Raw genomic sequence first — 14,059 nt, forward strand, 5'->3', positions numbered from 1 at the left:
GAGTTAAGCAAACTAAATTCTTTACAATGGTTCCTTTATTTTAAGAATATTGAAATTAATTTCTTAATGGAGATAGATGTGGATTATAATATTAAGAATGTAAAATGGATGTCACTTTTAGGCATTTGATGTTTTTATCTCTTGTTTGTTACTGTTCAAGATATGATAGTATCATAATAGTAGAATGCATTATATCCATTTAATACTTGAGAAAAACTGGAGAACCTAACAAACTCAGTGGATACTCAAAAGCTGTTTATTATCTAAAAGCCAGGTTAAGCATCTCAAACCCAACACTTTTTAAGCCTAGTAATTTGTAGAAACTCTATATGAGACCCTGCTAGTTCCAGACCATTAAGTCTAATAGATATATGGGTCACTGGCTTGTAATTCTTCCCTTCTCTTTTCCTATGTTAATTTCAGTGTGTCTCTCTCATTCCCACAGTCCAGACCAGTATTAATTACACCGAATGAATATACTACCGGTCAAATGTTCAGTAGGTATAATTTGTTCAGGTACTATCTGCAGCACAGATCTGCTTTTACCTTAGCCCCTAAGTGAGCCTATATATTGTAGGAGAATGCTCCAAGTGAACTTGAAAAGTTCAATGGACAAAGAACCACAAGTGAATTCCTATCCATTCACAGAGAGCCAGACAGACCCAGGGCTAAGAGAAATTCTGCCCTGAAGGACAATATGAAAGTCTGAACACGCGGTGCAAACGACACATTTATTTTACAATGAAATTGGGAAGCCAAGTGCTGTTGTGTCATAGTTGTAGATAGTTTCTTCAAAATAGGAACAAAAACATGTGGTTTCATTTCACTTTATTTCAGGAAAAGATTTTCAACTGGACAGAATAATCTATCATAATTTTTCTGAGTTTCGCTTTTCTGGAAAAGTGTATGATCTTTTATGGGACAAAGAATGGAGAGAAAAAAATATATTTTTAAAGAAAAAGCTATTTCTTTCTTTTTTAAATTTATCTAATGAATTAAAAATTAAGGAAAAATTTTGTATCTTTCTCTGGGCATAGAAAGAAATTTTTTCCTTTACTTACACTCAGTTAGAATAGTATAGTCTCCTCAAGTCATCAAATTCAAACACTTTATATACAAGGGCTCCTAAAGGTGCCCCTGTTGGCATTCTCTGCCCAGCCTTTCCGCCGTGAATCCTTGGTGCCCTGATTCTCCAAGCACTGAGCAGGAATATCATTCTCCTCACTTTGAGACTTTGTCATCACTCACATTTTCTCAAGGCTTTAGGACCCATAAAGTTGGTTAGTTGGTAAACTTTTTGGTCCTACTTATATAAAGAGTGGAGAAACACTGTAGGACCCTCTCCCTACCAAACCTGGGGCTCTTCCCCCTATTCCTTCTCAAGCAGATATTATCTAAAGAAAGGACAGAAGTTGAAGGTGACAACCATAATCCAAAATTTCTTCCTTGTCACCATTTTCTGCTTCTTCCTTATAAGAATCCTATAGACACTGTTCTTTCCCCACTGACATTAACACCGTTTTAGAGGAGGGGAGAAATTGACTTACATTTCTTGAATGACTATTGTGCCAGATATGTTAGCTTATATTATTTAACCTAAGAGCCACAGCAATGTTACAGATGAAGAATGAGAGATACAGAAAATAGGTGACTTATCACCCAAGGTCACACAGCCAAGGACATGCGTGTTCTCTATAATAAATAGCTCTCTTATTCAAATTCTTGCCCTGTTACCTCAGGAAAACCTCTCGTTGTGCTACTTTCTTTCAACCCCTTTGTTAATCAAATCAAAACAAAACAAAAACAAAAATATCATAAAGGTAGTAGCAATAGAAAATTACACCTGGTAAAGGAAAACTACTGCCTAAGAACTTTCATAAACCTTTGTGACCTTGAAAGTTGGTTTAGAAGCTTTCTGCAACAATCACTATATCTCCTTTTCTTCCAAATAGATGTTTGTCCTGAGGCCCCAACATTCAAGACAAACAAAACACTTTCTAATTTAATGCTACTTTGATTACTAGCATTGCAATGGCGTTTTCCCCAACATTTTACTCTTCTCTAGGGTCTTAGATCTTTGTAGAACAGACCAGCAAGCCAAACACCATTGACAACTTTGTTTCTATGCAGAGAAGCGCTCTGAAAGTGCCAAAGAGCCAATGCACAAATATTTTGTGGGACACAATGTTTTTACGTTCGGGACTGCTACTATGTATGAAATGAGTGTTCAGAAGGAAAACAGAGAGCGCGCATGGACTCCTCATGGACTCCTCGATTCAGGCTCTCTCCTCGCCACCCCTCGGCAACAAAAAAAAACACACACAAAGGTGATTGGAGTTCTATAAAAATAATCTGCTACTCGGGCAGTTCCAAAAGAAATTGAGAGGGGGGAAAAAAGAGATATGACTGTAGCCCATCATATGACCACAAATATTGTTAACAGTTTATTTTGAAACTTTAGTTAACTCCCCTCTTCATAAACTTCATGTAAAATTCAGAGTTGCCCATTTAAGTATTGAAATTTCAAGATTACTGTTCACAGCAAACTATTGCTTGCATGTTACATTTTTGTTTTTTAAAAATAAAAACAGAGCCAGCCCTGATGGCCTAATGGTTAAGGTTCAGTGGTCACAGCTTTGGTGATGCGGGTTCGTTTTCCAGTCATGGAACCACACCACCTGTCTGTCAATTGCCATGCTGTGGCAGTGGGCCACATAGAAGAACCAAAACAACTTACAGCTAAGATATGCAACCATGCACTGGGGCTTTGGGGAGGAAAAAGAAAAAGAGGAAGATTGGCAACAGATGTTAGCTCAGGACAAATCCTTCCCCGAAAAAAAATAAAAAATAAATAAAAGCAAAAACCTATTCCGGACCTGGAATTTGAACACAATCAGAAAATTGGCTATAGGAAGATTTTATCAGAAATCCAACATATTGGACAATTTCAGTAGTTATTTATTACACATATATGTTAAATTCATTTTTTATTTGATTACTTTTTATTTTTAAATCAAAGAGCAAAAGTTCTCAAAAGGATTCTTCCATAAAATTCTATCTAGTACCTTCTAGAAACTTCCTATTAAGAAATGTTTTTACACTTTAATTTTTGAGAACTTACAACTTTATAAAAATATTCATTCACCACAGTTTTTACAAAAATATTGTCACTTTTCCCTCTGTAACCCTTTTTATAATTATTACTATATTTAATATTAGGCACGTTAATGTAAAAGTTAAATCTACCCTTTGTTAAATGTTATTTTAAAACCAGAGAAACCCAAGCAACCAAATAAATTGAAGATTTCTTTGTACTTTTGGGGGGATATCTCTAACCAAAACAAGGTTTAAAAAAACTACTTCATTCTAAAGATTTTACCTCAAAACATAAAAATTTACAAACTGTCAAAGAAAGATACAGAGATATAAGCACTGGAAAAAGAAAAAATAAGGATTAAGATTGCAAGCAAACTTGCAAAAGGTACAAGGGAGTCATACTTCAGGACTTGCTAGCCAAATAAGAAAACACAGCAAGGGTTTAAACAGAAAAACTGCACAAAATTACTAAGGTCGCAAAGTTTACATTAAACTATTCATACTGAGAAAACAGCAACTTTATCACAATTGCTGTCTTCACAAAGATCATGACATACCTTCAGGTGGATCTGGTGGGGATTTATGGAACATAGCAAGGTTTTATTATTTGGGAACCAGAGCCAGTCACCTTTATTTTTGCTTTTATCTCAGGATTCAAGGCATTGTTTTTGCAACTGCAGAATGTGAAGTGCTTGTCGTACTGAAATCAGGGTAAAGCATCAGATTTTGCTTCTACAAAATGCACATTTTTACTGATTGACCCTTCTGTATTTCTCCCTTGCCATGAATACACAGGGCTTTGCACGGTTAATTTAGTTGGTATGTCTTTTCAAATACCTTCTTTGTGAATTTTTTTAACTTGTTCTAGCCCAAATATGAGCACTCCCACATATTTTCTCATCCTACCTAACAGAGACTGGCACTCTCTAATACGTATCCCATAATCAACCACTCATGGTAATTTCTCCTTTAATAAATCATTAAAGCTAGGCTTCACCCATAATAAGCCTCTGTTTTATAAGAAATACAAGTAATAAGAAAATCTTAACATAAGCTTCATAAAGGTGAACAGAAATAGAGTAGTCACTTTAAAAGATTTAAACACAATATAGATAAATCAAATTTAAAGCTTTTAGAAAAAAAAAAATCATCTTTAAGCCCATAGGCTTAATTTTGAATGTTTCCACTATAGGCGATGGGTTAAATGCCCAAACTGGTCCTGTATCAAAATTAAAGAGTGCCAGAAACAGAATTAGGTTCATAACTTCCTTTCATCACCATTTTAACATGTACTTAGAAGTAGATTTTATTGCTTTTCTGGAATACTTAGTAATATTAATTTAAAATTAAAGTCTAAATATTTCTGAGGCTATAAGAAATAACTCTATTCTTAAAACATAATAAAGTAACAAATCATTCTGGGAAAGATCATAAAGAGATTGGGTTTTAGGGGAATCGACCCCAATTATTATCTAGCTATTATCTATATATCTATCCATAGGGTAACTCAATTTTAAGGCTATTGATGGAAACAAACAATATTATTTCACCATTCAAATTTTTCAGCCTATCGACAACTTAACAAATGCAGTTTGAAACAAAAATTACCTTTCCATCATTAAAATACTCATTGTTTTCTTTTTCAGTGCTTCTAAACTTTGTTACCCTGCTTGAATATGCTGCACTCTTCTGGGCATAGAATTTCACAGCAGTTATCAAAATAACTAAGCCATAAAGTTGGCTTTATCAAACAATTTCCCATTAACAGAAACTTTGGATGTTTCCTTTACACAAAACAAACAATGACGGCTAAAATGAATAGTTAAATGAAAACTGTAATAAGGATTTTTTTATTTGGTTTACATTTTCTCATACAGTCTAACACCTGAAAACAACTGTTATTGTGGGCACCTTCCTGAAAGGTGCCAGCTGTTTCCTTTGACAACAAGCAGAAACAGAGCTAAAACCACGTTTCCAGAGAAGGGTGAGGGATACGATGAGGCTGCTGTAAACTATCTTTCAGAAATGGAAAGTCAATCGAATTTTTCCCCTCTGATAACCCTTTAGTCGCAGAGCAATAGGGGAATTAGGAACACATTTTGGAAAATAATGCTGTCTTGCAAACAATCCCTGTTGGATCAAGTCCTCACTTCACTGGAAGTAGTCAAATCCAAAACTTCATTTCAACAGTGTTCAAATTTATTACTTGCAGCTACGGCAGCTTAAAACTGTCTTCTTTAAATGGAAAATTTGACCAACTTCTATGAGGTAGATGAATTTTGAAAGTGGAAGTGGGTGGGGGAGGTACACTTTTTTTTTTTTTAAGGAGGAGAGCATGCATACGAAGAATCCTAAGCGACCACAAAACCGTAAGTCTCTTAGGAGGTAAAAAGATGCTAGACCGGATCACAGCTCCCCATCGAGGGACTTTTGCTTTAACTGCTAAGGGGCCACCCGGGAAATCCCTGTCTTGGCAGAGAGGAGGGTAATTGGAGAAAAGACGGGCTGCAGAAAGACCCAGTGTCCGGCGGGTCCCTGCGAGACCCAGCCCTTCCCGGGACACCCTCGGGGCGGGCCCCGCAAGGCCGGGCAGGGGTCCGATGGGATGGCAGGCGGCTGGGGGGAAGCGGGAGGAGGGGGTCCCGTGTCAGCCCAGGCGACCCCCGGCAACTCGAGACCCACCGTCCCCTGACACCCGGGCCCGAGGCCGGCGCGGGATAAACTCTGCGGGCCTGACCCCCTCATCCGCCCCGAACCGTGGGCCCCGGGTCTGACCGCCCTCCCCGCCGCGGCGCCCCCCCCGCCCCCAGCCGGGCCCCCGGGAGCCTGCGATTCCCGTAAGCTCCCCGCCCCGCGCGGCCCCCTCCCGGCCCCGGCCCCGCCCCCGCGGGCCCCTGAGCGGCGCGTGATTGGCCCGGCCGCGCCATCACTCTCCGGACGCGTCACCGCCCTCGTTTCCGACCGCCCCGAGACCGGCAGTGGCAGTAGTGCTCGCGGGGCCGCCGTGGAGGGCGTCGTGCTGTCCTGCTCGCTCCTGCTCGCCCGCGGGTCGGCGCGCTCGCCCAGCTGAGCGGCCACCGGGCTGCGGGGCCGCCGGGCTGCACGCTCAGCCGCCGCCTGGGAAGCAGAGGCAGCTGGTCCAGCTCGGAGATGGAGAGCGGGCGAAGTTGACGAGCCCCCCACCCACGCTGCGCCGCTGCTGCCCAGAGGTGCGCTGCCCTCTCCGGGAGGCGCCCGCACGCCGCCCTGCTCCAGGTGTGCGCGGGACACCCCGCCCCCCGGGACCTGGAAACTTCACCCCAAGTCCAAAGAGTGGGCTCCCAGGGCGGTGCCTGGAGCTGGACTCCGCGCAGGAGGAGCTGTCCTGGCTGCTCGCACGGCGTCTGCGGGCGGAGACCCGCGGGAAACTTTATCACCAGCATCGTAATTACTACATTTCACTGTTTCTCTCCCCGCAGGGCTGCAGCCAGCGGTCTGTCGCGCGTGCTTGTTTGCCAAAGGAGCCGCCCAGGGGAGAAGACCCGGAGGGGAGTTGTTGCCCCTGGGGATACCTGCCGCCCAGCCGAGGGGTCTGGGCGGCCCGGATGTGCAGGACCCAGCCCCGCAGCCGCTGACGCCGGGCGGCGGCGAAGTTTGGCTGCTGAGCGGCGCGGCGCAGGGCCACTGGACAGCGGGCCGCCCGGCGGGAGCGATGCCGGTGGGGGGCCTGTTGCCGCTCTTCAGCAGCCCCGGGGGCGGCGGCCTGGGCGGGGGGCTCGGCGGCGGTGGCGGCAGGAAGGGGTCGGGCCCCGCCGCCTTCCGCCTGACGGAGAAGTTCGTGCTGCTGCTGGTGTTCAGCGCCTTCATCACGCTCTGCTTCGGGGCGATCTTCTTCTTGCCCGACTCCTCCAAGCTGCTCAGCGGGGTCCTGTTCCACTCCAGCCCCGCCCTGCAGCCGCCCGCCGACCACAAGCCCGGGCCCGGGGCGCGCGCCGAGGACGCGGCAGATGGGCGAGCCAGGCACCGCGAGGAGGGCGCGCCCGGGGACCCGGCGGCCGCCCTGGAGGACAACTTGGCCAGTATCCGCGAAAACCACGAGCGGGCTCTCAGGGAAGCCAAGGAGACCCTGCAGAAGCTGCCCGAGGAGATTCAAAGAGACATCCTGCTGGAGAAGGAGAAGGTGGCCCGGGACCAGCTGCGTGACAGGGCGGTGTTCAGGGGGCTACCGCGGGTGGACTTCTTGCCCCCCATCGGGGCGATTAGCCGGGAGCCGGCTGACCCCTCCATCCGCGAGAAGAGAGAAAAGATCAAAGAGGTGAGTGCATCGTGCTAGAAATCCCTCCCCGCCCGCCGTGTGTTCCGGGAGAAACGACAGACCTTTGAAACTCTTAAGACTGCAACAGTACAGTGTAGGGGGCCGTGGAGATCTTCCACTTCCACCAGGTGCCGTGTTAAAGGCTTTTACATTTTCCTTTTCTCGGTATTGTAGTATCATAGTAGATGTGGCCAGTTACGATCTGAGGTTGATCCCGTTGCTTTTAACAGGCACGCTCTGGTGAGCATAAGCACTATGCATGGTAGGTATTAAATACGTGGGCAGGTGGCGTGCAAACCTCCTTTTTCACTGGCCCATATGCATTTAATCGTCCCTGAAAACACTGACAGTGAAGGTACCAAACAGCCTCTAATAGGGCTTGCATGTGTCTTTGAAGTGAAGCTTGAACGTAAATGCAAAGCATCAATCATGCGTGATAAAGAGGTTCTAACTGCGAGCTAGCGCAACCCCCCGGCGTGCAGTCTCCTGGCCCCATTCTGCCAGGTGACATCCTGTGTGTACTTACAGCCTGTGTGTACCTACGGCCTATGAAGGTGAAACTTGAGAACTTTCTATCATAGGGGGCACACTGTTGTTTACTTTTTAAAAAATGAAAATTATAAAAAGCCAGCCTACTGCGTCTTGGATTTCTAGTATACAGTCAGAAAAAGAGTATTTCATGTGATGCAACAGGTTTGCCTCCACAGCTGCACAATGATGACAAACTTAATCTAGGATAAATATGGACTTTGATATGTCTTTCATAGTTTCTTTTTCGGAATTGACAGAACTTGTAACATGTGGTTAGTTCATGACCAGCTTGAAGATAAAGAGGACCTTAAAGATCATTTCTGATTGTCATTTTAAAGATGAAAGTTGAAGGGCCCAGAGCCCAGAACCAGTTAGTGACTGAGTCTGGAGTCCAGGCCCAGACATTCTCCTGGTCACCTGGCACCAGGCTCTCTGCGGACATGCCTCCTTCCACAACGACTCTCCTATGTGAAATTATGCCAGCCTGGATTTTACACAATCCAAGAGCTGTAGGAACCATATTGAAAGCATTTCATCCCAAATCTTGATTCAGATTTCTAAAATACGTTATAAATGGAAGTAATATTTTTGTCATTTTGTAAGTTTCACAGATCTGTGAAAATAAATTTTGTGGTTCAACATTGGGTAGGAATCAGGAAAAGAATCTTCCTGATCCCATTTTCAGAGAGTAAACAGAATGTTGAGGTGGTAAAGAGGTATTTAGCTTGAATGACGGCAGATTGGAGGCATCTTGATGGTCATACGACTTGTGACTTTAGTATAAGACCAGATGAATTTGGCTAAGCTGTAATTGAGCAAGTTCAAGTAGATTTGGGTCTCTTGCAGTTTACCCAAGGTAGAATGTCTTCTTCCTTCCTGTGTAGCTGGCTTCTTTTCAAGTCCATCAGCCTTTCTGCTTCTTTGAAACCCTTCCTCAGGCATAGAACCCTCCCAGACTTGGGAGTGGATTTTACTTCTCCCTGACAACTTCTGGCTAGCAGTTTCCCTTCTCCACGAAATCCTGACAGGGCTACCAAACCAGGAAGGTGGAAAAAGGCTCTACTTCTCACCAAATATCTCCCTCCCCTCCTGCCAGCTCCCTTAAAAATATCCCATAGAGAAATTAACCCCACATCTGCATCTGCTTGTGTTTCCCTTAAGTTTGAAGCACTGTAATTCACACATTTCATGCCTCTAAATTCCTGTGAGCTGCCAGTTAGTACAGATCACAGTTGTCCAAGAAAATTATTTTAAACACTAAAGATGCATGGATGTTAAAAAGCTATTGGTACTGACCAGTAGTAATTAAACGTGCTTATAGAGTAGCAATAGTGGGAGACAGTAGCAGCAGTTCAGAACAGTGTGTTAACAGTCTGTATATCTCTCCCTATTAGATCCTTGTTACCTGTATCTCTAAATCAAAAGGTCTTAATTAACCGTCTAAAGGAAATTTGTATAGCATTCTGTGTCAGCTGGTGCTAAGATCTTAGTACATACATGTTTTGGAAGCCACCCAGTCTTGCATAAAGTGATAAAACTCAATGTATTCTTTAAAATTCCATGATGCCGTGAGAACCCAAAAAATGCCAGCATAATTAGCTTCAGTATTTAGTCAAAGCCTGATGGGAAGAAATGGATTATGGTTTTTCATTAGATTACTTCAGGCAGATGTGTTCCTTTATAAACCAAAAATAATAGTAACTTGTGCTCTTCTAAAACTATGCTGCAAATGGTCGGTTTCCGAGAGCAAGAGTGGTTGCCTGTCGTCAGTAGGGCCCTGGACTTTACACATTTAGATTCAGTTTTGGGCGCCCCCAGGGTCTCCTAAGGGACCAATGGATCTTTGCCTGGATTTAGATCTTTATTGTTCCTGTATTTTCTAGTTCTCTTTATAACTTAGGTTCTCTATCACTCCTGAATGCCCTAACACTTTTATAGTTAAAATTTAGAAGGAATAGGCAAGTCTAACACGTTGAGAGCTGGCACTACAGTTTCTGAGCCAAACTTCGATTTTGTAAATTTGGTTTCTATTCAGCCAATCCTATTTTTATATTGTCAACACAGTTGTGTTACTGGTACTGTGGTAAATTTTTAACAAATTTGTGCAAAGGGAAAACAGTCTGTAATTTCAAATAGAATGTTGCCTAGCACTCTACACAAAAAGGTGCTATGTGCTTTCCAGTATTAATTTAATGGATGGTAAATCTTTGATGTAAAACTTGAAATTAAAATCCCCCTCGCCCTACATGAAAACTTTGCAAATAAGTTAACTCTGGAATTTCCCTGAAATTTATATATAGTACATATTTATTTTCATGAGTCTGATCTTTTTAACATTGTGCTCAAGTTGTCCTTAGCTTTCAAAAGCAGTGTTAGAATCATGAAGCACAGAAGTTAAAATAGCACCCTGGAATTTTTAGAAAAATAGTCCATTTCCCCTTCTATTCCAATCTTTTTTTAAAATCAGGAAGCTTTCTTTTTTTTTGCCTACCCAAACAGCCTGTACTGTCCTTTAAGATTAGAGCCCTAATCCTAATTTAGAGGATGACCAATTTTTTTTCACTTCCTGGAATCATGAGGCATCCCTGAGTAATAGGGGCAGAAGGCAGGCAGATTGTCAGAGAGGATTCCTCCCTTCTCAGCCTGGACTCCTCACCAACCTAAATGAGCATGCGGGGGCGCTGACGGCCAGCTTTGGGTCTATCAGGTAAGGTTTTAGGACCAGCCAGCTGTGGGGTCACAGTTGTCTTTTCTAGATTTCTCAAAACAAGCTTTACTTTTTTATTCCAGACCTATTTATATAATTATAAATTTAAAGAAAATTTTCATATTGATGGCTAATGTTTAAAAAATATTTTTATGCTTTACACTAGCCTTAAGTGTTCTTGAGTCTATAATTTATGATAACTGTTGACAACCCGTCTGTTAAAGATCAGATGTGGGAATAATCTACCTTGACAAATTAGAACAAAACACTTTTCTTTTGAAACTTAACTTTCCAGTTTACTTGTATGGGTGGTTCTGGTGTGGAAAACAATACAATATTTGCTAAATAATAAAATCTGCAATTTGGAGACATAACTCCAAAGGAACTTAGATACCCTTCGGTCCCTTTGCCTGTTCTGCTTACCCTGCTCTGAAACACACCTGATATTGAACATGGGCAAATGTGAGATTTTCCACTTTTAGGACCTTCCCCAGAGCGGGTAGTTATGGAGTGTTTGTAAAACCTTCTCTTTTTAACAAGTAGATAAGATTTCAACAGTGTAAGTACTGGAGTAGATCCTGACTGTTGAACATTAATATAAGAAAGCAAGAAAAGATTGTTAATGGATAGTCATTTATGTTCGGTTTAATTTTGTGTAAGCTATTGATAATTTTCTAAGAGGAGTATTCTGTTTTCCTGTTATCAGGTAGCTTAAGATTCATTTAAAGGAGCCATGTATAGGACTTCGAACCTAGATAAGGGCGTGGAAAGAGGTAAAAAATAATACATTTTCGAGTCAATGCATCTGTATTTCTTAGGTGAGCTTATAAACTAAACTGTCTTGAGAAATTTATCGTAGTATTTCACATGTGTAAGAAGTGCCTTTCTATGAGATCTGAGTTTGTTGGAATTCAGTGGAGAACTTACACATTTATATTAAATTATTTCATAAGCTATGGCAGCACAAATTCTTTATGGAAGAGAGTTTAAAGCATGTGTCTCAAGGTCAAAGGGGAGGAAGACTACAGATGAGTGTGTGTGATGAGGGCTAAATATGCATGGTAGATCAGAACCGCCCTGGAACCCGCTTGTACCCCACAGCCCAGGAGAGAACCCGTGGCCTGTAAAGTCCTTTATCACCTACAAAACTACAAAAATGTATGTGCTTGTCAAAGATGAGTTTTGGCCAAAATAGGAGCAGCCACCCTGTGGGCTCTAGAGAGGCTGTGAAATGCCTTTCCCCTAAGTAGATGAAAATGGTAAAGGAGACGCCAGTCTTTGGTAGGTTAACGAGGAGGTTCTTTCTTGGGGGAAACTAAGTCTTGACTTTTCCATCAGTGTTCTTAGCTTAGTGCTTTGTTTAGTAATTGAACTATGACCTCTCACCCTCCACCCCTCACCTCTTACTCCTAAATCTGTGTAAAAGTCTTTTACATAAACTCTGCAAATTATTTTTTCTATTACCAACAATATGCCATGAAAATTATAACTCTGATTTTTAAAAGTAAACATACTCTGAATCATGAAGTATCTGGGTGAGACCTTGGAGATAGCTCAGCTCGTTCATTTTATAGTAAAGGCAACCAAGACACAAAGATTGTTCTGGAAATCACATTGCCAGTTAGGGGTAGAGTTGAGAATGGAAGCTCAGTGAGTGTTGCTTGCTGTCCTGACAACTCTTACTTCCTAAATAAAATGCCAAAGAAGTGTACAAATTGACTGTATTCGCTATTTGCAGACTCTACTGTACAGTGAGTGTAAAACACACACAGTTCTGCACTATTATAAATTTGACCTCATATTAGTTGTTACATTAACTATAGTAATTTTTTTTAATCTTACTAGTGACATGATTTAGAAGAACTTCTTTTTAAAGCCGCCCAGGGAAAGTTTGATATGACATCTTTTTCTTATTATAAAGATCTCTGCAGGAAGCAGAGGCATTTGTAATCATTCAGTTGGACATTCTTTACAAAGAGGTAGGGAAGAGAAGTGAGGGAGAGAGGAAGAGAGGAGAGGCGGCCTAGAGAAGAGGGGGGTGACAGGTGGGGGAGCTCTTTCAAACGATAAATGTGTGTGCTCTTTTGCCATCGTACTATGTGTAACAGAAGAATTGACAGCTACCCTGAAGGACTATTTTTTTAAGAAAGTAGACATACATTTAAAAATTCCACCAATCTCTGCGCTGTTGACTGTAGGAGCACACAGGTCTCTTCACCCAAGGAGGTCCTGGAGATGGTCTGGATGCCCTTTCGTGTCCCTGCTCCATCCATTTGTAGCAATGTGGTGATGAGAAGGGCTGGCTCTGGAGTCATGACCTGGGTCTGAATCTGGCCTCTGCCATTTACTAGCTTTGTGACCTTAAGCAAGTTGCTTAATCTTTCAGAGCCTCAATATTCCCTCTTGTAAAATGGGAGTAATAATAGTAGCCCACTTTGTTGGACCAGAAGGATTAGATGTGATCAGCCACACAAAACACTTAGAGTGGTACCAAGCATGCAGTGAGTGTATAATAAATGTTCCTTGCTATTTTTGCTGTTCTTAGTCACCACCTAAAGCCATCAGCCAAGATTACCTTGTTTCATATTTGGCTTAATAAATCAGGGAAGTGGATAAGGAAGTTTCCAGAAGTTATCAAAAAACAGTTGAAATTAAGTTTGATGCTCAAAGGGATACATTTCCAGTTCATCAAGATGATCTTTCCAGACAGCTATGATTTTATTGTGCTACTGTCAACTCTGATTTCTTCAGGTTCCTGCCAAATTCAAAAACATTTAGGTATCTTTGAAATTATATCCTTCTTCAGCTTCTGTACTTCAAAATATGCGTTAAGGAATGAATTTGTCTCTTTCTCACAGTCAGTGTGCTTGTTCCTGAAGTGCCATCTTCTCAGTTCTGGAGTTACCTCCTTAAGCATTGAAATTGTTCCCCAAAATAGAGAGAAGGAGATTTAGTGCAGTACACTTTAACCTGTTTTGTCTCTGGAGGAATGTTTTTTGAGAAGTCAGAAGAAAGTTATTTTAGAATGGGCAAAAATTTATATAATTATGATCAGTTCTATAATCAGAGCTCAAGTCTGTCCCCTGATAATCAAAATTCACATAAATCAGTTGTACTTCGTAACTGAAAGATTTTGGCCTTTTTCTGAGAATTTTGAAGGTAGATTTATTAGAGTTTCAGGCCCAGAAGGACCTCAGAGATCCTGAAGCCCGGAACCCATTTTACATATGAGCAGCAGGGCCTGCTGACCTGCGACTTCCTGAGATTCCCCTGCTGCACTAATGACAGAGCCAGGGACTGCGTCTTATTGCCCAGGCCCCGCTCCGCCTATGGTATCTGGAGTCTAATGAGGACATATGCTTTGGAGGCTGGCTGGCCTGGCCCTCCCCACTCTCAGCCCCAGTGGCAGGCCAGCAGCAAGAAGTCCAACT

The 14,059-nt window shown here is 42.4% G+C and overlaps 1 protein-coding gene across 1 annotated transcript in view; it reads left to right on the forward strand.

The window, feature by feature from the left end:
* The first annotated feature begins 6,069 nt into the window (after positions 1–6,069).
* MAN1A1 (mannosidase alpha class 1A member 1) overlaps positions 6,070–14,059 on the forward strand; it is a 161,051-nt gene continuing 153,061 nt past the window's right edge. Inside the window, exons 1-2 of the mRNA XM_046676214.1 lie at positions 6,070–6,305; positions 6,555–7,390. Coding sequence (XP_046532170.1) covers positions 6,788–7,390 — 603 coding nt within the window. The 5' untranslated portion in view covers positions 6,070–6,305; positions 6,555–6,787. The remainder of the gene's footprint in view (positions 6,306–6,554; positions 7,391–14,059) is intronic.

The sequence above is a fragment of the Equus quagga genome, chromosome 11 (assembly GCF_021613505.1).
Source record: "Equus quagga isolate Etosha38 chromosome 11, UCLA_HA_Equagga_1.0, whole genome shotgun sequence".
NCBI classification, from domain to species: domain Eukaryota; kingdom Metazoa; phylum Chordata; class Mammalia; order Perissodactyla; family Equidae; genus Equus; species Equus quagga.